Source organism: Rattus norvegicus, chromosome 9 (genome assembly GCF_036323735.1).
Source record: "Rattus norvegicus strain BN/NHsdMcwi chromosome 9, GRCr8, whole genome shotgun sequence".
Taxonomy (NCBI): Eukaryota; Metazoa; Chordata; class Mammalia; order Rodentia; family Muridae; genus Rattus; species Rattus norvegicus.
The window spans coordinates 43320923-43347437 of NC_086027.1; the positions used below are offsets into that span (position 1 = coordinate 43320923).

Here is a 26515-nt window from a genome sequence, read left to right on the forward strand (position 1 = left end):
CCCAGGGCTCTGCCTCTGCCTCTGCCTCTCGGTGCTGACCCAACCTAGCTCTTTCCCACCAACTGTCTTTGCCCTACTTTCTACCTCCATTCCCTTTTGCCAGTCTCTGATCCCCTAAAAACACTTTCTACCCAGAAGCCCTACTGGCTACACTGGGCTAGCCTCAACCCATCTCCATTCCTTGTGTCAGCCAACAACCTACAGAGACATTTTACCTCAACTCTTACTTCAGACGCTGTGCTAGACAGACAAACACATTCCTACCTAAAACATGAATGTTTGTGGCACAGCAAATGTATGCACGAAACTAACAAGTGGCTATGTCCTTTGACAAGTGAGTATCTTCACTCGGATGCACACAACCACACAGTACATCTATCTATCGATAGAGCATCTATCAGGGGACTAGAGAGCTGGCTCTAGTGTTAAGAGTGTGTATGCTGCTCTCAGAGAGAACAGCAGCTATGTTCCTAGCATTTGAATCTGGTGGCTTCTAACTCCAGTTCTGGGGGGGCCTCCCAAGCCACTGCACTCCCCCACACACACCCCGTATGGACATGCCTGCAGATGAAATGAAATGAACGAACGAGCTACTGAATGCGCCATCCGATGCAGAAAATTAGGCTGTTTTAATGTGTTCTTGAAAGATTATATACTATATTTTACTGGATTGCTAGTACTGCCTACCTAAAAGATCACAGGCTATGTTGATAAGACAATCGAGTTCTCGGGGCTAGAGACATGGCTAGTGCTAAGAACGTTGCTGCTCTTGAAGAGGACCTACATTTGGTTCTCAGAAACTATGTGATGGCTACAACCACCTGTGTAGCTCCAGTTCCAGGGGGGCTGACACCTCCTCTGACCTCCAAGGACACCAGGTATGCACGTGGTACAGACATGAAAGGGAGCAGGCCACTAATGTGCATAAAACAAGTTAATCTAGACAAATTTAAACAAAAGCAAGAGTTCTAAGGACACATGCCAAGGTTTACAGTGCCTGCTGGCTTGATATCTTCTGAAACCTCTCTTTATGCCATGTGTGTGGCTGCTACATTGGACTGGATGTGGATTTCTTCACAAAATTCATAAATTGAAATCCTAATCCCCTCCCCCTCCCCTTATCTCCAAAGGTAGTGACTAATGATAGGAAAATAAGTAGTTCATGAGGACGGAACCCTCAGAAATGGTATTATTGTCCTTTGCGAAGGAGAAAGCCACATAAAGACAAAGCAGAGGGCACTGTGGCAGACACAGAACCTGCCAGCACTTGACCTTAAGTGTCCCAGGTTCAGGGTTGGGGATTTAGCTCAGTGGTAGAGCGCTTGCCTAGCGAGCGCAAGGCCCTGGGTTCGATCCCCAGCTCCAAAAAAAAAAAGTGTCCCAGGTTCCGGACATGAACAAACAGGCCAAGACAGCCTCCTCCTCACTGTGACCTCACAGCCTCCTCCTCACAATGATGACCTCACAGCCTCCTCCTCACTGTGACCTCACAGCCTCCTCCTCACTGTGACCTCACAGCCTCCTCCTCCTCACTGTGACCTCACAGCCTCCTCCTCCTCACTGTGACCTCACAGCCTCCTCCTCCTCACTGTGACCTCACAGCCTCCTCCTCACTGTGACCTCACAGCCTCCTCCTCCTCCTCACTGTGGCCTCACAGCCTCCTCCTCACTGTGACCTCACAGCCTCCTCCTCCTCACTGTGGCCTCACAGCCTCCTCCTCCTCCTCACTGTGGCCTCACAGCCTCCTCCTCACTGTGACCTCACAGCCTCCTCCTCACGTGACCTCACAGCCTCCTCCTCACAATGATGACCTCACAGCCTCCTCCTCACTGTGACCTCACAGCCTCCTCCTCACTGTGACCTCACAGCCTCCTCCTCCTCACTGTGGCCTCACAGCCTCCTCCTCCTCACTGTGGCCTCACAGCCTCCTCCTCCTCACTGTGACCTCACAGCCTCCTCCTCACAATGATGACCTCACAGCCTCCTCCTCACAATGATGACCTCATAGCCTCCTCCTCACTGTGACCTCACAGCCTCCTCCTCACTGTGACCTCACAAGCTCCTCCTCCTCACTGTGACCTCACAGCCTCCTCCTCCTTACTGTGGCCTCACAGCCTCCTCCTCACTGTGACCTCACAGCCTCCTCCTCCTCACTGTGACCTCACAGCCTCCTCCTCCTCACTGTGACCTCACAGCCTCCTCCTCACTGTGACCTCACAGCCTCCTCCTCCTCCTCACTGTGGCCTCACAGCCTCCTCCTCACTGTGACCTCACAGCCTCCTCCTCCTCACTGTGGCCTCACAGCCTCCTCCTCCTCCTCACTGTGGCCTCACAGCCTCCTCCTCACTGTGACCTCACAGCCTCCTCCTCACGTGACCTCACAGCCTCCTCCTCACAATGATGACCTCACAGCCTCCTCCTCACTGTGACCTCACAGCCTCCTCCTCACTGTGACCTCACAGCCTCCTCCTCACAATGATGACCTCACAGCCTCCTCCTCACAATGATGACCTCATAGCCTCCTCCTCACTGTGACCTCACAGCCTCCTCCTCACTGTGACCTCACAAGCTCCTCCTCCTCACTGTGACCTCACAGCCTCCTCCTCCTTACTGTGGCCTCACAGCCTCCTCCTCACTGTGACCTCACAGCCTCCTCCTCACTGTGACCTCACAAGCTCCTCCTCCTCACTGTGACCTCACAGCCTCCTCCTCCTTACTGTGGCCTCACAGCCTCCTCCTCACTGTGACCTCACAGCCTCCTCCTCACTGTGACCTCACAGCCTCCTCCTCACAATGATGACCTCACAGCCTCCTCCTCACAATGATGACCTCACAGCCTCCTCCTCCTCACTGTGGCCTCACACCTCCTCCTCACAATGATGACCTCACAGCCTCCTCCTCACAGGGCTTTTCCTCTGCATTTGCAGCTGTGAGTCTCTGTGTCTCCCTATTTCTTCTTCAGGAAACATCAGACAGATTAGAAAGGGACCCCCTCACAGAGACTCATTTTACCTTACTCAACCCCTTTAAGGCCCTTTCCTCATTGCTGCCACATTCTTAGGTACAAGATATTAGGCCTTCCTGCTCCTTTCTAAGGAGAAACAGAAGAGGAGGCACAGTGGGAAGATTAGGGGAAGAACTAGGAGGAGAAAAGGAAATTTGTGGTCAGGGTGGAAAGAGAGAGAGAAGGAAGGAAGGAAGGAAGGACGGACAGACAGACGGACAGATAGACAGTCAACATGTGTGTGTTGGGGAAGGGTCAGTCACAAGTCAGTTCATAATAGGAACAAGGTTCTCTCCTTGACACAGTCTGAACAGGGTTCCTCAAAGGGCTCCTCTGACTGGTCCCCACCTCGGACTCTGTCGTTGACACACTTTGTCCAGTCTTAAGAGTCCTGCAGTCTGTTTACTAAAACTCTTCTGCTCTCAATACCCCACCACTAATACCTGTCTTTAACAAGAATCACGTGAAGATGGTCAAGGAAGAGCCCTGCTAACCTTGATGGTTCTCTCAGTGACAATCTATGTACTGAGTCCCACCCACCTCTTTGGATTCAAATCTCCATTTGTCCTTGTCAAATCTGACCCAGAGCTGAATGACAAATGCAGTGGCTCTTTGAACACAGTCTACCTCAAGAGTCACTAGAAAATATCTGTCCCTCTTTAACAGCAGCATGGTTCCATGCAGACAGTGGTCAGGCTGGACCCCACTGTGAGGGTACAGAACAGACTGACTCCCAAGGGAAGGAGAAGGTGTCACCATGAGGGAGGGAGCTTCTTTGGGGGAACAAAAACTCTATATGCTGATGGTGGCAGTTACAGGTGTCACAGGAGCCACATGAGCACATGCAAGACAGGTGAAACCTAACACCTGGTGGGATATGAGCAAAGCTCACCGCTCGCAGGGCTAAAGTTACACACGGCAGCACTGAGGGGAGCCAGAGTTGTACAGGGATTTGCTCTACTTTCCCACCATCTTCGTCACTCTAAAATCATGTCCAAAGAAAAATTAGGGGAAAGTCTTGATGGAGACTTTTAGGGGAAAGTCACAGACTCTATAGGGAAGCTTGAAGAACCCATCAGAGGCTACACTGCCAGGCACGGTTCACTCCCTCCAACCCCAAATTAAAAAACTACGTTAGGTCACCCCACCACCACCACACTTGTGGGTGTGCTTTCCCAGGAAGAGAAAATCTGAATAACTAACAGAGAGAGTAATCAAGAACCAGTGTTTTAGGCACAGATTATCAACAGCCCCATTGCCTTCCCTGTGTCTCTTCACCTGGGGCTGGGAATGGTTTAAGACAACACTATATGTCTGCTGTTAATGTATTCTCCCTGGATTTGATTTCAGAAATAAGGCCGTGGATGGAGGAGGGACAAGAAGAACTTTCATCCTCCTGTTAATCACACTTAGTTTCTTACAAAGTTGCCTCAAAAGCTATATTTCATCAGTGAGATAATGAAAGGATTAACACTTTTTGTTCATTAAAGAAACTTTAAGTTCTTTCAGGGTATAAATAAACTTTGAAATATTGAAGAAAAAATCAATTAGAAATGCCTGAAATTAAGCCACAGGCCCACTATAACTACCACCCCCACGAATTACTTTTAATCTAGGCTTTCTCCGGCCTGAAGCAGCCACAGGATCCCTACTGTCCCCTTAGGAAATTATCACTATCTGAGTTTCCCATCAAAATTTAAATTAACTTGAAACAGCTTGAAACTTGCCATTAATCTCCCAAATTTCATTTGTAAATTCAAATTAAAATACTCTTAATTCAAGACAAAGTAATATTACAACACACACAGCGAGTGAGCAGCTCAAGAAGCCTAACTTCCGTCTCACTCACCCCCCCAGACCCGTGTGCCCCGTGTGCAACAGAATTTACCCCCTTGGCATGTCATACAAGACACAAGAGGAACTACAGATCCTCTCCATCCCCATCAAAAAAGAAAAAAGAAAAATACTCTGCAACACAAACAATATTGATATAAATTCTATTTGATGAGATTGAGACTTAAGTAGAATAATTACAATACAGTTCAAGAAATGTTTTTTGCTTAAAATGCAATTGACATATCCATTCCTAAAAATGTGATCAAGTGTTTATGAACTTTGTAAAGTGTGGGAGGGACACTTGCCTGAGCCCACACCCACACAACAGAAGAGAAAAACCTACCCCCGTGAGCCGTCCTCTGACTACACTCTCTCACACAGACTTGCCACACAGACTTTTTAAAATAAAACTTAGCACACAAAATGGAGAGCAAAAGACTCCAGGAAGAGGTAAGCCCAGCAGCTTCCGGTTTATGCTGATCTGTGCCAGGCTGACACAGAAGAGTCTGTTCTAATCCACAGTGTTCAGAGAGTAGAGCCTCAGCACACTGCACCTGGCTGCCTCTAACTCACCGCATCACAAACACTGCACTGAAATTTGCTATTTTTTTTTAATACCTACTTAACAAAATGAGTGGGACTACTGTCATTACATACCCCTAGGTACTGTTTACTAATCTTTCCACATTGGCACTCTAAAAATTTTAGACATTTCTGCATCATGAACAAATCTCAAGTACAAGAAATATAAAAATAAAATAAAAAATAAAACCAGGCTAGGGAGATGGTTTTAGTAGATAAAAGCACATGCCGGGCAAACCTGCTGGCCTGTGTCTTGACCCCCAAACACAGTAGCCCAAGCATCAGCAATGCCAGCGTGCCTACGGGAACCAGGAGACACAGGAGTGCTCCAGAAGTCAGCCTGGTTCACAGTGGCAGAGATCCTACCTCGAACATGGGTAAAGGCAAGGACTAACTCCAGAAGCTTGTCACCTAACCTCCACACACGAACCGTGCCACACGTGCACCCACACTGACACACGTGCATGTACACGCGCGCGCGCACACACACACAAATAACAGTTATATAAAGCATGAACTAAGCTCTAAAACCTATCAGAATGATTTACCTACTCCCCGTTGGCAAAGGCTCCATTGTTTCCGGTTTGGAGCTACTGACAAAGCTTTCATTTCTTTTGAGTAAACATCTAGGGGTAGGAGTACTACATCATGTGGTAAAGGCGTGTTTAACCACAGAAGTGTTCTGCCCGCTTCTTCCCATGGCACCATTATGGTGGATGCTCTCAAGAGCAACCACAATGCTGAAGAGAGGCAAGCACCAGATCCTTAGGAGACCATAAGCCAAGTCTCAGTTGGGGCCCTACCTGTGATGAAGAAGCATGGGTAAGTTGGGAAGCTTGAAATAACTGACAGTCACAGAGCATTAACCTACGCCCCAATGGTAAGCTAAGAGTACAATGTGGTTGTCAGCCCTCAGTATTGGTGGGTTAGCCTCAGATCTTCCTGATAGGTAGCTGTATCTGACTTTGGCTTGACAGGATTTCCTTGAAGACTGACCATGCTTCGAATCTTCTTTACAGTTTTAAGAACATCTATACATCTTCCTCTCGGACATATGTGCTTAAATACTTTCCTCATTTGGGGATATTCATACAACGGAATACGACTCAGATATAGAAATGAATTAGATGCACCAAATAACAAACCATATAGACAGCTGGCTAAGCAAACTCTGCTTATGAAATGCCAGAACAGAAAAGCAAAACTAATCTACATACGAAAAAGCGCTCGCTGGCTGCCTCAGGCAGAGAACACAAGTCACTTATAGAAGAAGGAATGCTTGCCTTTCACTCTGGATCGGCATTACATAGGTGTCTTCCTTCTCATAAATTAAAGACTTGTATGTTTAAGTTTTGTGGGGTTTGTTATATATAAGGAATATATCTGTAAATATTTTACATATTTTAAACATAATTGTATTATTACATTCCTTACATGAAAATGAAGGCTGAGCTACTAGACATCTACATATATTTAAGTTTTAAAACACTTCCCTAATTCCAAACTAAATGTGTCCAGGACCCATGCACTAACAAGCCATTCTAACTTTTCTCTTATTTTACAATAGTGGGACTGACGACTGAGGGAGAGACGTACTACTAATAACATACATGGCTTCAAAGAAACAGGACAATTCTGACATCTCTGCCAACCTGTCCCTCAGATCCCTGGGCACACTGCATCCGACAACTGCCCTCCTCCTTTCTCAGACTTCTAAGAATTCTTGGATTATGAGATCTATCTATGCTTCAAAAAGATCATTAAACTTGTGCTGACCAAATGTTTCATATGCTTGAAGACTTCAGATCTTTGACTAACATTTCAAACATCTAATGTTTTTATGCATCAGACCACATTGTAAGAATTCTGTAGTTAAATAGAAGAAAGAAAGAAAGAAAGAAAGAAAGAAAGAAAGAAAGAAAGGAAGGAAGGAAGGAAGGAAGGAAGGAAGGAAGGAAGGAAGGAAGGAAGGAAGGCAGGCAGGCAGGCAGGCAGGCAGGCAGGCAGGCAGGCAGGCAGGCAGGCAGGCGAGCTTACACTCCAAATCAAAAAACCAAATCTTTTGGACGCACCCCGCAACCCCAGCACTGAGGAGGTAGAAGCAAGGGGATCAGAAGTTCAAGAACATCCTCTGCTACAAAGTAAATTCAAGGATGGCCCAAGCTACACAGAATCCTGTTTCAAAAGAGAAAAGAAATATATAGTTTAAATTCACCATGAAAACTGGAATGGGGTCGGTGAGATCATGCATAGGAGACAAGCGTTTGGCCTACAATCTGATGACCTGACTTTCAGTTCCCAGGCCCTTTAACAGGAGAGAACCAACTGCCAGAAGCTGTCCTCTGATCTCTAGACACACAGACACACACACACATACGCACTCGTGGGGTGGGGCACGTTATATAGAATCAAATTATGCTTTCACCTTCAGCCAAGAACTGTCCTTGGGTTTCCCTTGCTGTGAAGATACACCATAACCAAGGCAACTCTTATAAAAAGAAGGAAAGCACTCAACTGGCACTTGCTTACACTTCAAAGCCTTAGTCCATCATCAGCATGGTGGGAGCATGGTGGGAGCATGGCAGCAGGCATGATGTAAGTGAGGGTAACATCCACCGACAACAAGGAAAGAGATACAGTGGACCTTGTGTGGGCTTTTGAAACCTCAAAGCTCATGCAACCCCAGTGACACACTTCCTCCAACAAAGCCACACCTACTCCAACAGGCCACACCACATCCCCTAATCCTCCCAATCCTTCTAATCCTTTCAAATAGTTCTGTTCCCTAGCACTAAGCATTCAAATATATGAGTCTGAGGGGGAGAGGGAGAGGGAGGGGGCTCATACTCTTACTCAACTCACCAGAGAGCCTTTAAGGCTTCTGAACTGATTCAATGATTTACCACCCATGACGATCACTTAGCCTGGATCATGGCAATCACAGTGCTTATTATTCTCAGGGCTGAAGCAACCAGGCAGCCCTGGGTTCCTCAAAGTTAAATGAGTGAGGAATGTTTACTGAGGCAAAAGGAAGCCTCCCTTGGTTTTGCACATCGCAGGTCAGTTTGCCACTTCACAGCAATCACCTCAAGAGTATTGATCATGACCTCACTTTAGACCCTAAATACTGAATGGGCTTCTCACACAGTTCCCAACTTCAACCTTATCCACTGCAGTCACTTCAACTATCAAGATCAATGCTTAAAATGAAATTTATGTGCAAGCTTACTTAAAAAATAACAGAAAATAACAGGCCCTGTAGGAAATTACAGAGAAGTTTATTAAAATACGCTTCTAAGGCAGAGGCTCCCAGATTTTTTAAAGGCTATAGGTTATCAGAAAAACACCAATGTGAAATACTAATGAAGACACGCAAATGGGCTTTGGGTGGGTTAGCAAGACAGCTTCAAAGTGAAAAGGGCACTGAGTTTTGCGGCTTTGCTACACTATTACCACAGCATACTAACCTTGCGTGCCTGTTATAACATCACCCATTTGTGTTACAAAGAGGGACTCCGAGCTCACACTGGAGACACAGGACTGAAGTGAATAATTCCAAGTGACAAGCCCCTCATTAATCATCATTCTGGGACATTCATGCTTCAACATAAAGTCTTTTATCACACTGTTTAAAATTTCAAGTAAATGGAGCAGCCCAAGGATCTTCCTGCAAAATATATTTCTCCATTCTCGCTCTCAGCAAACCTGACATCTTGCCAATTTATTCTAAAAGGTCACAGTCTAAACAGAGCTCTGCTGCAACTGGAAAGAAGTTATTTAGCATAACACAGTGCCATTTGTATACTAGCCACACGACATGGAAAAACTCATCAGGAAAAATGTGAACATTACTATCACTGTGGAAACTTTCGACAGAACCAAAGGTCTTTTTTAATAGAAACTAGATCTCTAAAATAAATTCTAAAGTTTAGCAGCTACTAAAGAGAAAAAATGAATATTAATTTTATCATTTCATAAACACCTCTGTTAAATTATTAAAATAAAATGGAGATCAGGCTAAGGATGCCAAACCCTTGACAGCATCCTCTTGCCCCTGGGCATCTGATGAGACAGGAGCTGACCTGGCAGAGCGCCAGTGTTCATCTTTACTGTAGATGCTGATGCTGCCTGAGACTTTGTCACTTTCCTGTGTCCGAGCACTTGGCCCCCAGCTAACGCACTGTTTGGGAGGCTTGTATAACCTTCAGGAAGAGGGGGAGCCCGGTCGGAGGTCACTTTACAGCCCCATTCATGTTCTGTCTCTCTTCTTGAGCGCAGGTGTAATGTGCTCAGCCAGCCTCCATGCCGACACCCTGCCTCCCCTGCCTGCTACCATGTGTTGCCATCGCGGTGGACTGATGCCCGCTGTGCTCCCAAAAGCACCTTCCTTCCCTTAAAGTTCGTTTAGCATTTTATCACAGCGAGGAAAGTAACTCAAACAATCACAATAAAAGCCACCAAAAAGATGGAACGTCCACTGTCCACTGTCACAGAATAACTACATTTGACCTTAGTCAAAAGATGAACAGTAATTTAATTTAAAAGAATAAATTACAAGGAAGCAATTCTAAATGAGATGACCAGCTATGTATTTTTAACTAAAGCTTTCATGAAGTGTAATGATATTCAGATCTTTCACAACTGAAGATAAACTGAAACTTCAAATATTACCCCAAAATGACTCGAAAAACATAGAGCATCTGTGTTTATCTGTGTGCAGACATGAGTGGTTGTGTGTACATGTGTATTCATGCACATGCAATCCGCAGGGTATGTGGAAGACACCTCAGGTGTCTTCCTCAATGTCTCACCTGCTTATCTTTGTAACAAGGTTTCCCACTGAACCCCAAGTGAGGCTGTGTGGTCAGTGAACCCCACTTCCACAGCACCCGCACTATGATTAGGGTCCTGGGCATTTGAACTTGAGTCCTGTTTACAAAGCAAGCACTTTATTAACCAAACCATCTCTCCAGCCCACAAGTAAAGCTTTCATAAAAAATACTTTTTAGAATTTACTATCTTCTGTTGACTATATAAATTAAACAAGAAAACCAGAGTTCTGTAGGTTTAAGCTGTATGTTTGATGAGATATCACAGCTCAGATTACAATGCTCGATACATTTTGAAGACTGGTACAAGGCATGATCCGGTCTTGTTGATAAGAAACTCTTGTAAATTAAGACTGGCTTCTCTGCATCTCTCACCTCCCCCATCTCATATCTACTCTAGATGATTATCTTCAAGCCAGAAATCCAAGAGCACAGACTTTCATTTTCGGCAGATAAATTCTATCAACATCTCGCCTGCAAAGGGACAGCTCCCTAAATAGAGAAAATGAAAATGTAAAAGACAGCACTTCAAAAGTGCAGGAAAATGAAATCCTGAGTGGCAGGGGTCTACCCATCAGTAGTTGAGCTTTTCCTCTGGCAATAATGAAGTCAGAGTACATGAGGCTCGGCCGGAAGGAGGGACACAGAATGGAAGCATCTATCATTCAACCGTCTGGCTAGGATGTGACAGCCAAACGATTAGCCATAACCATTCTCACAAAGAGCAGTCACATCAACAACAAAAACAGATGTCACCAACGCTCAGACTCACTAACATTGCTTACTGCTTACATAATAATGCTTAATGAACACTAAAACAAAACATTCACCCAAGTTTCCACACTAGAGAGCTGTCAGCTCTTTAAAACAAAAGAATCTGAGACATCAGTGACATTATCCAGACAGACAAAAACAACAACAATCTGATGACAATCACAGAAGAAAGAAAGAGCTGTGGCTCTGGTTCTGGACTTCATGACTTCCATTCCACACACGCCCATGAAATGTGAAGTGACAGTACACTTCGTCTCTTCTGTTAAGGACATTAAGTAAAGGACATTATCCACTGATAGGTTTGCTCCTCCTCCACAGCTTTCCGCAAAGTCACAAGAACACAGCGGCCTCTGCTCCATCTTCCCATCTCCTCTACAGCATGTGATACCCCTGACACATAGCTCAATGAAAATCAATAACGCTTTAGTCTTCTCAAAGACTGCACCCTGAGTCCCTTCCTACTTCTGGAACTTTCCCTTTCCATTTTCCCCAGTCTGTACTCCTTCGTCTCCTCCGTACTTATGAATGTCCCCTACGTTTTGCCTTCAACTCCCCTCACCCCGTTCGATGTCCAACCCAATGCCATCACACTTAGACAGCACTCTTTCCTGCCTGCAGCTTCTTTTCTGAATATTAGGATTAACTCCCAATTATAGGTCAGATGTTTTCACACGTGTCTGTTTGTACGGCATGCAAGCCAGACATGTCCAAAACCAGAGTCTTTGCTCCTTGACTCCCAATATACATTTCTCTTCCAATTCATTTCTCTCATACTGAGTCCCATGGCCTACAGCCTACCAGGCCTCACCTTTGCAGAATGACTAAGAACGGAGATATGGAAGACGACGCTGCCTGAGGAGATGAACCTCTCTCACCAGCACGGCAAAAGCAAGTATGAAGAGGTAAGCTCTCCTTGACCGAGTGCAGTCCAAGGGGGCAACTATGGCATCGTCAGTAAAACTAATACGAGCATAAAAATCCAGGAGATACAGCAACCTCTAAATCTAGTCTTTAGATACAGCAACCTCTAAATCTAGTCTTTAATCATCTTTCACCTTTTAAATTCGGATGTTGGCTTCTTTACATTGAAAAAATACTTTTGACTAACACAAACTTTCTCTTCTGGGCTGCCTCCTTAAAATTTCTTCCCATTTTATGATCCCCTACCTAGTTGCTTCTCAGGGAATGTTACTATCAGGGCACTGGCTTTCACTCACCTTGAAGCCTTATTTATAACACCTCCTGTTCTCCCTTGTCTGGAGACGCTCTTTCTATGAGGGATTCACACTGCACTGTAATTTCCTCAGGGCTGCCCTCTGCGTGTAAATATTTGCATACCTCTACTGTTGGTAAATCCCTGTTAAAGCACTGACTTGTGCATAACTTTGTGAGCTACTGATCAGTAAGTATTAGGATGGCTATACACAAGACAGTAAATGCACAGGTTCCTGTGATTTAAGAAGTGAATGGATAAATTAATGAACTTCTCTTTGTTTTCAAGAGTGAACTGTAGCTCTCACAGTACCTAACAAATAGACTTCCTGCTCTGGGCTGGCTTACAAAGCTGCCAACTACAGAGTGGTGATTTTTATTACTACACTAAGTACCTCCTCATGGTAACCAGAAGAGAACGTTAGTACTCAACACAAGAATCCTGCCATAAACTGCCTGTACTCCACGCCTCAGACACGGCAGACACACAAATCCTGAGCAGGATGCTAGGCTTCACACTAGGAATACCAACCATTCAACACACTGGGTAGGAAGAAGTGAGCAGGAGTCAGACCTTTACTGCCCAGCAGCAAGTCTGGTGTCCAGCCACTGTAAGCCTGTAGTTTCTTTATGAAGTTAGTATCACAGGTATCAATACATGACATTATTCTACAGAAACATAAGCTCCCTATAAATTACTATTATGTCAGTTAAACATTGGAGAGAACCTAGATTCTAAGGAAATCGATATTGACAGGTTGTCATCAGACTACTACTAGAAAGTAAATAGCTCTCACCATCTAGAATTTTCATTTTTTAAAACAAAATTCTTATCCATGAAAAATCTCTTACATAATACATAATACATAATAAATGTTATATGTTACAAATTAATACAAAATACTTCTTTCTCAATTTCTTATTTAAGATGCTCACTGAATAGACAGGCACTACTGAACCTGTATAATATACACTGCTGTACAGGAAACGCTGAGAACACCAGATTAGAAAAAGGACAACACATCCCTTTGTATCTGTGTTTTCAGCCATAGGAGGCACATTCTCCTTCTTCAATTCTGTGTTGTTCGCAATCCTCCTTTGCAGAAGATGTGGAAAATGGCTTCCTGACACTCCCGGTGTGGTAGTATTCGCTCCAGTGAAGCCCAGGTACTTCTCCCTCAGTCCCACAGCACGTCTCCAGGAACATTCACACACATCCCAGAGATCTTTCTTCACTTCTCCAGAACTTTCCAGACTCTGATCACATCCTCTGTGTGATTCTCATCAACATATATACAGCCAGGACCTCCGCTCTTACACTATTCTCATCTCCCTGTATTAGAGTCTATGAGACAGTATTAAGGATTCTCCAAGTCACGATGCTGTGTGTAGAGCCTTCTGAATGACCACACACAGTCGAGCCAATACATAAAAAGAACCTAGAGACAAAAAGTGAAATCACGCTTGTCTACTTGGGCATTTGCCAAGCTCTCAGGACAGAAGACTTGACCATGTTGATAATTATTGGTTTCTATTTACTCATGCATTTCCTATCAGTAAAGCATTTTAATTAGCTAGCAGAGCATAGTCCTTAAAAGTTATATTTCATAAACTGGCAAAGCCTCTCCTCTCTGTGTCAATAACTGGGGTCCTTGTTACCTTTCCTCCCAAGAAGAAAAACGAGTACAAACCACCAACGGGCAGGATCTAGGGTTTGCATGGAAGCTCTCATCTCCTACTTTCTTTACTATCTCCTTGTATTGTGTTGTAAGCTGCCTGGAAAGCTGTACAGAATGCACAAACTGTAAGTGAATGTAACCATTCTTGCAGTTTCAACACCTACCTGGTGGCACAGTGTAGAGGTTGGGTAGCCTGTGAGACTGTAGCCTAGCTAGAACGGGGTCACTGGGGCAGTGACGAGGAGACATCAATATCCACTCGTGGTTCCAAGGCAGGTGTCGTCTGCTTCCTACTCCACCAACGCATGCATGACCTGCCACCTCACTGCACCAATATGGCCTGCCCTGCCTTCCCCTTGCAACCCCAAACAAGACTCTCTCCCTCTGTCCCTTCTGTCTGTTATTCTGCCACAGCAGCAACAGTAATGACTAATATACATGTACCCTTGCTGGTGCTAACATCACCCTGACACAAGCTAAAGCCATCTGAGAAAAGGGAACCTCAATTTTAAAAACTGCCTTCATAAAATCGGGCTGGAGGCAAGCAAGCCTTGTAGGACACTTTCTTAATTAGTGATTGGAGGGGACCCAGCTATTGTAGGCGGTGCCGCCCCTGGGCTGGTGGTCCTGGGTCCTGTAAGAAAGCAGGCTGAATAAGCCGTGAGGAGCAAGCCCGTAAGCAGCACTCGGCTCCTGCCTCTGGGTTCCCACTTGGCTTGGTTTCCTCAGGGAACTGTGATTCAGGATCTATAAACCCTTTCGTCCCCAAGCCACTTTTAGTTACAGCCTTCCCTCTCACAGTAGAAACCCTAAGACAATGAACTACGAAAAAGGACATAACAAAATCTCCACTTGACAGTCTACACTTTCTTTATTCACCAAAACACACTCATTCAAGACTCTGCCCTTCTTGGCTTTCTCATCAGCACTCACATCCGCAGCCTGCGTTGCCCATCAAATTTACTTTACAAGCCAAACTGTGTCTAAACCTTCAAAGGGTTTGAGCTTTACTTCGATTGTCTTTTACTTCTTCCAAATTACCGTTTTTGAGCCGATCAGTAGCACGGCTGTGAGGAATGTGGTCCACCTCCAAATGCTCCAGACACCTAGCTGTTTTCTGATAGCAGCTTCTATTTCCCCAAAGCTCCCATCAAGGACATGAGCCAGGAAGAGTGAGTGCAGAGCTACTGAAGTCCCCTTGGTGGAAGAAGAACTGGAGAGATCCAGGGCCCTGCAATCCATACCATTCTACTCATTTCCAAGAGAAACAACAAGCCATTTAGACATACGGAGACTGTCTTCCCTTACAAGTTGTACAGCCTAATGTAGTTACTGGTCTGTCTGACGCTAGACACTATTTCCTCAAAGTGCTTCTGTTGCACAACTTTTCAGACGATTCTAAAGGTCTCTACATGACTTCTTAAATATTTCCTACCTGCAAAAGTAAAAGTACTAAGATACTAACCACTTTAACCTAACACAATAGCCAGGATATTTTTAACTCTAAAATCCCATATGCTGAATAACAGAACCAGACATTCTCTTAAGGACAGGTTGATGTCCCGCAATAATTCCATAAATTATCAAGTGTATTTAAGTACTCAAGGTTGGGCTGGGGAGAAGACTCAGTTGGTAGCTTTTGCCTTTCAAGCATGAAGACTGGAGTGTAGAGCTCTGTAATCCCAGCACTGGAAAAAGCAGAAACAGAGAGTCCTGGGGCTTACTGGACAGCAAGTCTAGCCAGGAAGGTGAACACTGGGTCATTAAGAGATTCTATCTCAAAAACAGGTGGAGAACCATTGAGGAAGACACACAACATCAGCCCCTGGACCACATGTACACTCACCTGCGCATGCAGAACATGCACGCACATGCACGCACGTGCACACACACACACACACACACACACACACACACACACACACACAGAGCAGGCTTTCTGACAAAATAATTTCTAAACTTACATGAACAGATCAAAAATAAAAACCAAGGTTTACAAAAGAAGTGCACACAACATTGCATGTGACTGCAAAAATGCTAGATAAATTTCAATGGCCCTCAGACAGATAAAGAAGTCACCAAAGTGTACATGGTAGGGGCTATACAGAGGACTTAGTGGCTGGGGGACCTGGGTTTGGTTCCCAGCATCTACAGCACCTCACAACCATCTTTAATTCCAGTTCCAGGGGACACACTACCCTCTTCTGCATGCACATATGTGCAGTAAAAAGTACACATAAAAGGTACTTTAAATAAAACCTCAATGATAGATAATGGAGTCATTTAACCATACTAAGGTGGGTGAGTCTATGCATGCCTGAGAGAACCACAAGAGGGTACAGGTTGAGGACAGACTGTACTACAGAGTAAGATCCTGTCCCAAAAAAAGGATAGGAGGGAGGAAGGAAAGCAGGCAGACAGGAAAAGGCAAGAAAGAAAATACTCTGATATTTTAAGAAAACATCTTTGAATGAATGCTTTAAATGTTATATACCATATAATCAACATTATAAACTATATAAATCTATCTTCACATATTCTGATACTTAAAAAATTTCTGCAGGAGGGTTTACAATCTTAACATTAGTATAAACATTTAATCAATTGCCCCCTAAAAATACCTCAATATTAAAAATATCAATTTTAATTATAAAGTACAAAGCTAGTTTATGATACAATATTGTTTAAGATCTATTTTGTAAAGAAAAAAGTGACAACTTAAATAATTTCATTCTTAAAATGATTAAACTTATGTTTTGTTTTTTAACTATAATGTCACATAAAATGAATAGAGAAGAAAATAGTCAAATCATTTCATGAGGCCCGCAGTAACTGGGTATCAAAATCAGGCAGATATTACAGTACAACAAAACTCTAGGCCAATATCCTTTGTGGTAAATGAATAAAACATTTAGCAATAAATTTGACAGGGCAAATTTATGCCATGAATGCAAAATTGGCTTAATACTTTAAATCAGTCTAATCAGTACATTAATAAACTGAAATTTTGTTTAACTATATAGTCATCTCAATAAGTAAACAAATACCAAAAACAAAATTCAATATGCATACATAACCATTAACCCTGCCACCCGAGGAAACACAGAAACTAGAAATAGCAGTTTTCTTAATTCTTTTGAAAAAAGATCTTGAAAAGCACATAGCTAACACCAGACTTAATACTGAAAGACCAAATAGATCTCAGTCCTACCATTAAGAACAAGAACAATCAGACCCTCAGACGGAGCTCCCGACCCTCAGACCGAAAATTCACTTGCACATGAGCCACATTCCCGGATAAGTGTGACTACAACCCCTCATCAGAGAAGCCTCTCTTTATATCAAACGGAGACAATGCAAAGTTCAAAAGGTCGTGGGGAGCCCAGCCCCCATCTACATCTACATCACAGTTCCTCCATCTATGGCTCAAGAAACATCACAGAAGGAGGACCAGAGACTAAGAGCCAGGATACCAGGAAGTGGCTGTGAGGCAGTCTCTTCTAGAAACTGGTGTACAACTGACCCTCAAACAATGGCCATGTCTAGAGACCCGCTAACAGGAAAGACGGGAAATGCTGCAGGGTCCCACCCTTCCACAAAGAGCTTCAGACACAGATGACTGCCACAAGATGGAGAATCATCCTCTCCCAGGGAGAAACCCTCTTACTGAGTGTTCATTGCAGAGTGGTCAGCCTTGAAATCATAGCTCTACCAACACACACACACACACACACACACACACACACACACACACACACACACACCAATAATACAATAACAAGCAAAGAAAAGGGGGCTGTCACTTTGGGGTGGCTGGAGGTAGGAAAAGCAGAGGGGAAAATGAGGGAATTCTACAGAATACAGATAAGTTCCTATTTTAAAATAGACACAGGGCTGAAGAGATGGCTCCTGTGGTTAAGAACACTTTCTGCCCTTGCAGGAAACCGAGAGTCCGTTTGTAGATTGATGTCATTATGCAGGTGAGGGCTGGCACAAGTTAGATCAGGGACATGATTGGACAGTAAAAGAATAAGACAGGGACAAAGCTTTTGTAGGGAGGGAGAGAAAGAGAAGGAGGGAGAATCAAGATAGAGACTGAGGATGACCCAGATCCGAGTGGTCCTGAATTGCCAAAGTAGCTAGGATGAATTTCTATAGGCAAATTTATCTTTTCTAGGTAGGCAGTTTATATCTTTATGAATTGGTTGTAAGTTTATTGTGTGGATGTATTAGAGATTGAGAATTTAACATATAAATCTGGTTGTTGGGTTACCATTTGTTGAGTCTCCATATTACTGGGTAGCTGGGACCAGAGTTCCTGGCTGGCCAGGGCTGGCCAAGGTGACTAGCGATGGGAGTAGAGAGACCACTGGGGCCAGAAGATACCTAGACCAAAGTGGCGTGGTACTGAAGCCAGCTGCCTCCGAGATAAATTAATGTTAGTTCTATATGGCCCTATGGTGCCAGAACTAATGCCAGAGAGTGACTGCCTTGGTCCCACAACACAGTTTCTAGAACCCACATGGCACCTTACTACCAGAGTATCCAACATTCTCTTCTGGCTTCCTCAGTCACTAGGCACAGACACATATGCAATCAAAATTCCCATTCATGCAAAAATTTTAATCACTCAACTAAATAAACAAAAATAAAATGTAAAAAGAAAACAAAAACTCTGACCCTATGAGTTTTAAGGGAAGTCAAGCCTAATCTCACAGGTTTATTTAAATAAGGGAAAAAGCTTCCAAGGGATTTTATTTCTGAGACACAAATTTTCAACATATGTAAATCAGAAGATAGACTCTGTACTCCCTCCACGTGTGTGCACTTGAGTGGACAAGCAGTGAAACTGAACACACAGAATTAGAAGCGTGGACATAAACAGTGCTCAGCTGATGAATGGAGCTGGCAGGAGGACTAGTGGCCAACCAGCCCAGAGTAGGGACCAGGAGAGAACTTAGAAGGGGAAGCAGCAGCAATTTCATCCACTCCCCGCCCTCCAAAGGAGCGGAGGTCAAAACAGAGGTCAAGACACCACCGGCATCTCAGAAAGAGCCTTGCCACGCCCTCCAAAAGAGACAAGGTTGGTGATGGGGATTGAGCTCAGTGGTAGAGCGCTTGCATGGTCTGGTCTTCAGCTCCGGGGTGGAAGGGATGAGGGGTGGGGGGTGTCAAGATGCTGCCAGCATCTCACAAAGAGCCTTGCCAAACTCAAATTAAAGCTGCCATCTTTGAAGCCCTCTGTGTAAATAGTTCCCAGACCAAGTTCATCACTGTTTGCTGTCTCCGTTCTTCCCACATCCTTCTTTTCACACTGACCATAACATGCAGCTGTCCATCCCCACCCCCACTGCTGTGTCCGGGAATCTGACCGCACTTGTCACCCGGGCAGCAGTTCTGCCTCACACACTGCATGCTTCCGAGAGGTTACTGACTTGATACTAAATAACCATCTCCTTGCTAGGGGTTAGGGGAAAAGTCAACAGCAAGGCATTTTCCTTGTATGCACAAGATTCTGGGTTCAAAAACACAAAATTATGGTTAGGCCAAAAAAACAAAAACAAAAAACAAAAAACAAAAAAAAAAAAAACAACAACAACAACAACAACCAAAAAAAAAAAAAAAAAAAAAAAAAAAAAACCCAGCAAGCAGTTATAAAAGAAAAGCAAACACTTCTTTTCAGTATTCTTTCTCTGGCACCCATTAGGCAGCCAAAGCCACGAAACAAAGGCCAGTGACTCTTGTACTACATGGCCAATCCTGCCTCTGTGAGATGAAGTTCCTTTAAGTAGATAACACAGTGTCTCTGAGGCTAATTCCAATGCGCCAAGTGTGTGTGCTAGCTTCTAGCTCCTCCTCTCTACTTGTTGCTCTCATAAATGATGAATCAGAAACTGAAACTCAAAGCCATACAGGTACAAAATCATTTTTCACTGTCCAGTCACTGTTAAAAAATTACACCCTCAACGCTTAACCAATCCTGTAACACTCTGTATTACTAGCTCCCCTGTGCAAAATGTTCCAATTGAAAAAGCAACAGGTGCCACTCCTCCCTTTGTAGTGACTGAGTAAATCTTTGTTCCATGAGAGCACAAGTGTCAAAGAACTAGATTTACCCGTGCCCCTCACAGCAGCATTTTAGTCATCAGCTGTCTCCTAGTAACTGGATCTGCTGCCATTTTCTCCTCACCAGTAGGCAAGAGGAATAAAACTGGCATTCCACATGCTCATGAGACCGCACACTCAGTTAAAAGAAAAGTGTAGCCATTCACTACTGTTTAAGCAGTTTACATGGCCGCTTTCAGGCAGGTAATTGGGATTCTTGATAAGGTGAATCATCTGAGAAAGAGTTCTTACAGAGGAGTGTGGCACTATCTAACTTACTACGCGTGAGGGAGACAGAGAAACACAAAAGAACACAGAACTCAGACACACCTGTCATCGAGAGTCCGGAAATGTTGGCATAGATCACGCTTGGCAAATACTAACACATGATCTGTTCGAATTCTGTAGTCATATGAAGTGCTTTCACCCCTCATTTGCTTTTCAACAACAAAAAACAATGACGACACCAACACCAACCACAAATCCAAATATCCAGGTGCCACAGTCCATTCGCGCTAGGCATCATTAGACTAGGCATCATTAGACTAGGCAGCTAGTCTTACAAGACGTGGCATGGGGCACTGGAAGGAAGTAAAGAAAACGGCTTCAGCATAGCCTCCACCCTACAGCCACCCAATGGAGCACTTCAAATGTGCATGGAAGCATGGCCTGAGGGTGGCCCTAGAAAGCAGCATAGATGAGAGGTTGGGGGGGGGGGGGACCTAGGAAAGGCAACAGACTTAAAATAAAGCACTGAACTCAAGTGTTAATGAGACGTGGTAAAAGACCTCTCCTTCACTAACTGGCTCCATGAGTTTGGAAGTTGTCTTAGTTTCTGCTGCTGTGAAGAGACACCATGACCACAGCAATTCTTATTAAGGAAAACACTTAATTGGTGTCTAGCTTACAGTTTCAGAGTCTATTACCATCACAATGAAAACATAGTGGCATGAAGGCAGCCGTGGTACTAGAGAAAGAGGTAAGAGCTCTAAAACTTGATCAGCAAGCAGCAGGAGACTGGCTTGAGCTTTTGAGACTTGAAAGCCCACACACTACTCCTCCACCAACAAAGCCACACCCACTCCAACAAAGCCACACCCACTCCAACAAGGCCACACCTACCCCAATGAGGCCACACCTACCCCAACGAGGCCACACCTTTTAATAGTGCCACTTCCTACTGACCTATAAAGTCTATTTATTCTAACCACCAAAAGCAATTCAACCTTTCTAGAATTAAACCTACATAAACAAAATAAAAGTCAACCTGGTAGTTTTATACAGAGTTTCCTATATAGGAAAGCATGAAGGAGAAGAATAAACATGATCAAAATATGCAATGTGCATGTATGGAATTCTCAAAGAATTAATAAAAGTGTCATCATTTTTAAGAAGACATGTGCTAAGCCCTATCATAGAAAATAAACAAGACAATGATCTGTTGGCATTTGGAAAATAATGAGGTCATAAATGAATGGGCTTACTGCCTATGTAAAAGATACAAAGTGTGTACTGTTTTCTTCATATGAACACCACTAGTATTTCCTGCCAACTAGAAACCAAAGAAATCCAGAGACCATGAATCATCAAAGTTCCCCTATCAATTTCCAGACAAAATACGAACTGTGCAAAGCACTAGGAGAAAAATCAAAGAAAAAAGCAAAACCTCCTAAAATATTATTTTTCACAAGACTTTACCCCTTTAAATGAAAATCTAATGTACATCACACTTTAGACTTTTCAAAGCGCTTTCATGTAAATTTACTGGTTTTTTTTTAAAGAATGAACTTAATGGATCAGAAACCTAGAAATATTTCACTAATTTTCTTTTATTTATTGTCCAATGGTATCAATAAAATGTTGACTAAATTAACATGTACAGGAATAAATTAACATGTATATGTATATACAGTTTTTACATATAATACATGGGTATATATATTTTGCAAACCAAATTTTAGCACAATGCACATAAGCTCAATGCAGGCAACATAGAATCATTTTGTCCCCCAGATCGTTCCCTTTCACATCACTGCCAAGCTGCTTCCCAGCAAGGACTGCAGAAGTTTCCAGTAATGGTTCCAGAGAAGGCACATGCAAAAGGCTCTACTGAAATGGAGAAAGGAAGCACTAACATCTCCTGATGTTTCCGCATCCATTTAAATTCCCATCTTATAGTGGCTGCCCCTACTTATTATTATTGCCAGGGCTTATTTTGGGTAGATTATATCATTTGGAAAATTCTTCTATTCTGGGTTATCTGGTTTTTCAGAATATTAACTTTCATAGTAATTTCTAGTGGTGTTCTGAAATTCATTCAAGTCAGTAGGAACTACACTCTCTTAATCTCTTAATTTGCATCTCCCTTTGTTTTGTTTTGTTTTTTTCCTCCTTTTTGTCAGATTAGCTAAGAGTTTGTCTATCTTTGGCTGATTTGGTTTTCTTTAGATCTAAATTTTTTTAGTTTCTTCTCTAATCTTTATGCTTGTTTCGGGGCGCCTTTGAGGTACATCATTAGGCTATTTACTTAGTGTTTCCCAGATCTTTACCATGAGAACTTATTAGTATGAACGTTCCTCTTAGGACAGCCTTAGCTGCATCCCGGGGTTCTAACAGGATGTGTTTTTGTTATCATTTGTTGCTGGGAATTTTTAATTTCCTCTCTCATTTCTTGGATGACCCAGTATCATTCAAAGGTATGTTGTTTAGTCTCCAAGTAGTTTGTGGTTTCTGTTGTTTCTCTTAATGTTCACTTCTAGTTGTATTGTGACATGGTCTGATAGGAGACTTGGAAAATGTTGATTTTCTTTTTTTGTATTTTTTGAGATTTGACTTGTGCCCTATGGTAAGATCAGTTCTAGATAAAGTTCCACGTGCTGCGGAGAAAAGTATACATTCCTCATTTGTTGGGTGGCATATTCTGTATACATCTGTTAAGATCAGTTCATCCAAATACATTTTAGCTCTGATATTTCTCTGTTTTTAATTTGGAAGACCTATCTAAACTTGAGAGTGGAATATTCCAGTTATTAGGATTATGTCAGGACCTATGTAGTCTTTTTATTAAAAGATTTATCTTATGTATATGAGTACATTATAACTGTCTTTAGACACACCAGAGGAGAGCATTGGAACCCATTACAGATGGTTGTGAGCCACCATGTGGTTGCTGGGATTTGAACTCAGGACCTCTGAAAGAGCAGTCGGTGCTCTTAACCACTGAGCCATCTCTCCAGCCCCCTATGCAGTCTGTTATATCTTCTCATGTTCATTTTATAAAACTAAGGGCTTCAATCAATCGTTGGTGTGCAAACGTTCGTAATTGGTTGCTTTTGTTAATATGCAGTGCCCTTTGATCTCTCCTACTTGGTTCTGGGTTGGAGTTTTCTTTGTCCTCTGTAAGAGCAGACACACCATCTTATTAACATTTTCTGGCTGCTTAGTAGGTTCTTCTCTGTCCTGTGATAGTAAGTGTCTGCGTATCCTTCCCGTTTCTTGGTTTATCATCCAGGCCCTTCATCGGTATCCTTTTAGTGATGGGTTAAGGCCATTTACATTTAAGGTTATTATAGAAAGACGTTTGTTATTTGCTATACATTTGTTTATTGTGTTAGCTAGTTTTAAGTCTACTTGACACAAACAAGAGTCATTTTAGAAGTGGGTATCTCAACTAAGAAAACGCCTGACCAGATTGAACTGTGGGCAAGCCTGTAGTGCATTCTCTTGACTGGCGAGTGATGTGGGAGGCCCCAGTTCACTTAGAGTGGTGCCACCCAGTAGTCCTGGAAGCTATAAGAAGGCCAGCTCAACAAGCCATGATAGTAAGCCAGTCGGGGACATCCCCCATGGTTTCTGCTTCCATTTCTGTGTACAGGTTCCTTCCTGAAGTTCCTGCCCTAGTTCCTTCAATGATGGACTGTTATATGAAAATATATGTAAAACATATGCCAAATACATGCAAAATATATGAAAAAGAACACACACACACACACACACACACACACACACACACACACCCCACTTGCTGTGGTCATGGTTTTCATCACAGGAACAGAAAACCTAAATGGGGAACTGGTACAATAAGGGTTTTGCTTGATGGCCCTTAGGTTAGACTGGAGAGGATTGTGGACTGTTTGGAATGTTGGACTGAAGAGCCATTGAGTGCTCAGAGAGGTGCACAACTGGAGAAGTTCCGCTGAGCCCTTTGGAGACAAGAACCTCAGGAGCCTCAGGGGTCTGACTTTGGACTTTAGCTTTGTTTTGACTTTTGAAACTGACTGGGCCCTGACTCTTCCCTCTAGGAGTAATAAAGTGAGCAACTTTCTTTTTTAAACAGGATCCCAGAGTTAAGAGACTGAAATTTTATAGAAACTTTGGAACCGTACAGACACTTTAGCTATCTTAAAGAGCATGAATATTTTAGACACAATTTGGAAACTTTAGAGAAACTCTGGATATTTTAGAGAAACTCTGAATTTTGGAAAGGAATTTTAAAGGTACTGAATTATATAGGCTAGTTCTATAACAACTTAATAGGAGCTAGTCATTTTGGAGAAGGGAGCTTCAGTTGAGAAAATGGTTCCCCAGATAGACCTGTAAGTCTGTGGTACAGATCCTTGACTAATGGTTGATATGGGAGGGCCAAGTTCACTCTGAGTGGTACTTCCCCTGAGCAAGTGTGGTACCAGGCTCTCTAGAAAGCAGGTTTAGCAAGCCATGAGGAGCAAACCACTAATCAGCACTCCTTCATGACCTCGACTTCAGTTCCTCCCTCCAAGTCCATGCCCGGCGTCCCTGCCCTGACTCCTTTCAGTCACAGTGTTTTATCACAGCGATAGAGGCACTAATTAAACAGGCGACATACTTCTTTCTTTCCCTGCTCCCACATTAGTTGTGCGGATGTGCCGAGTTGCTGTGTCTGCATGGGTGTTTCTTCCCCAGTCGAGCCTGTTTATCTGTAGTTACTCTCCCTCCCTCCCTATAAACTTTCCCCTAAGAACTCTTCGAAGTGCTCCCATGGTTGGCATGGTTGCTCTTGTTTGTGTTGGCTTTGAAGTCCCTTCACTTCTCCAGCAATCTGGAAGAAGGCTTTGCAGTTTACCATCGTTGGCTCACAGCTGTTTACTTTGCGGGCCTGAAATATCTCATTCATTCATTCATTCTGGCTTGCAGGCTTGCAGATGAAAAGCCGGGGGCAATTCTGACATTAAAGCCTTCATCTGGAAGTTGGCATTTTTCTCCTACTTTCAGGATTATTTCTTTGAATTTCTAACACCCTGACTATAATATGCCATGGGGGATTTCTCTCTTGTCATGTCTACTTGGAGGTCTATAAACATCATGTGTGTGAAAGCCTACTTCTGTAAGCTTCTCGAGTTTTCCCCTGCAATTTCACCAGTCTGTGCATTCCCTTCAGTTTATCTCTGTTCTTTCTCAAACATCATCAGTGCTCAAGTTTGGCCTCTTGAATGTGTCCCAGACTTCTTGGGAAAATGGTTCGTGTGCTTTAATTTTTTCCTCATATATATTGATGGTATTATTGTCCCAGCTCTGTCATTCTTCTGTATGATCTTGTATATATAATGTCTCCTGTGGTTTTTAGCTAACTCTTTCAATGGTTCAATCTCCTTGCTAATCCTCCCCTCCATATTTGAACTTTCACCTCTAATTTATAAACTGGTATGTTCAGTTTGGAGACTATCTTGTCAAGGTCATGGGTAAATTTCCTTAACTTATGCATCTGTCTGAGTCTTCGATGTGATGGCTAATTCTTTCGAACACTTAAGAGTCTAAATCCTTTCTCGGCATCTCACAGATTCTGTAATTTTGATTCTCTTACCAGGGAACTGGTCCTGTGGTGGCACGTCACCAGTGATGGTGGCAGATGTTTTGTATTGCCTTGTGATGTTTGATGCAACTGCTGAAGACCTCATGACAATCCTTCTTAGCTTGTTCCATTAAATAGGAAGCAAAGAGACACTACCACATTCATTCTATGAAGCTGGTATCATCTGATACTAAAACCAGGTAAAGACACTTACACACACACACACACACACACACACCCCTGTAGACCAATGTCTTCGATGAACACAGATGGTGTGGTGGTTTGAATAAAAATGACCCATATAGGCTCATATACTGGATGCCAGGCAGTGGCACTGTTTGATAGAATTAGAAGGACTAGGAGGTGTGGCCTTGTTGGAGGAAGCGTGTCACTGGGGGGTGGGCCTGAGACCAGACCAGAATGACTTTCACTTTTTCTGCCTATGGATCAGGATGTAGCTCTCAGCTCCTTCTCCAGCAGCCTGCCGCCACGCCTGCCGCCACGCCTGCCGCCACGCCTGCCGCCACGCCTGCCGCCACGCCTGCCGCCACGCCTGCCGCCACGCCTGCCACCATGCTTCCCACCGAGAGGACAATGGACTAAGGCCCTGAAACTATAAGCAGCCTGGCAATTAGCTCTTCATTGTGTAAGAGTTGCCTTGGTCAT

General features: G+C 43.6%; 1 protein-coding gene across 12 annotated transcripts in view; it reads right to left on the minus strand.

Moving 5' to 3' along the window:
- Positions 1 to 26515, minus strand: part of Prim2 (DNA primase subunit 2) — a 212133-nt gene that overhangs the window by 132573 nt on the left and 53045 nt on the right. The window contains exon 1 of one of the 12 annotated variants that reach the window (XM_039083206.1): positions 17129 to 17147. The exons of the other annotated variants lie outside the window; for them this stretch is intronic. Coding sequence (XP_038939134.1) covers positions 17129 to 17131 — 3 coding nt within the window. The 5' untranslated portion in view covers positions 17132 to 17147. Of the gene's footprint in view, positions 1 to 17128; positions 17148 to 26515 lie in introns of those variants that run through there. 12 annotated transcript variants of the gene reach the window in all.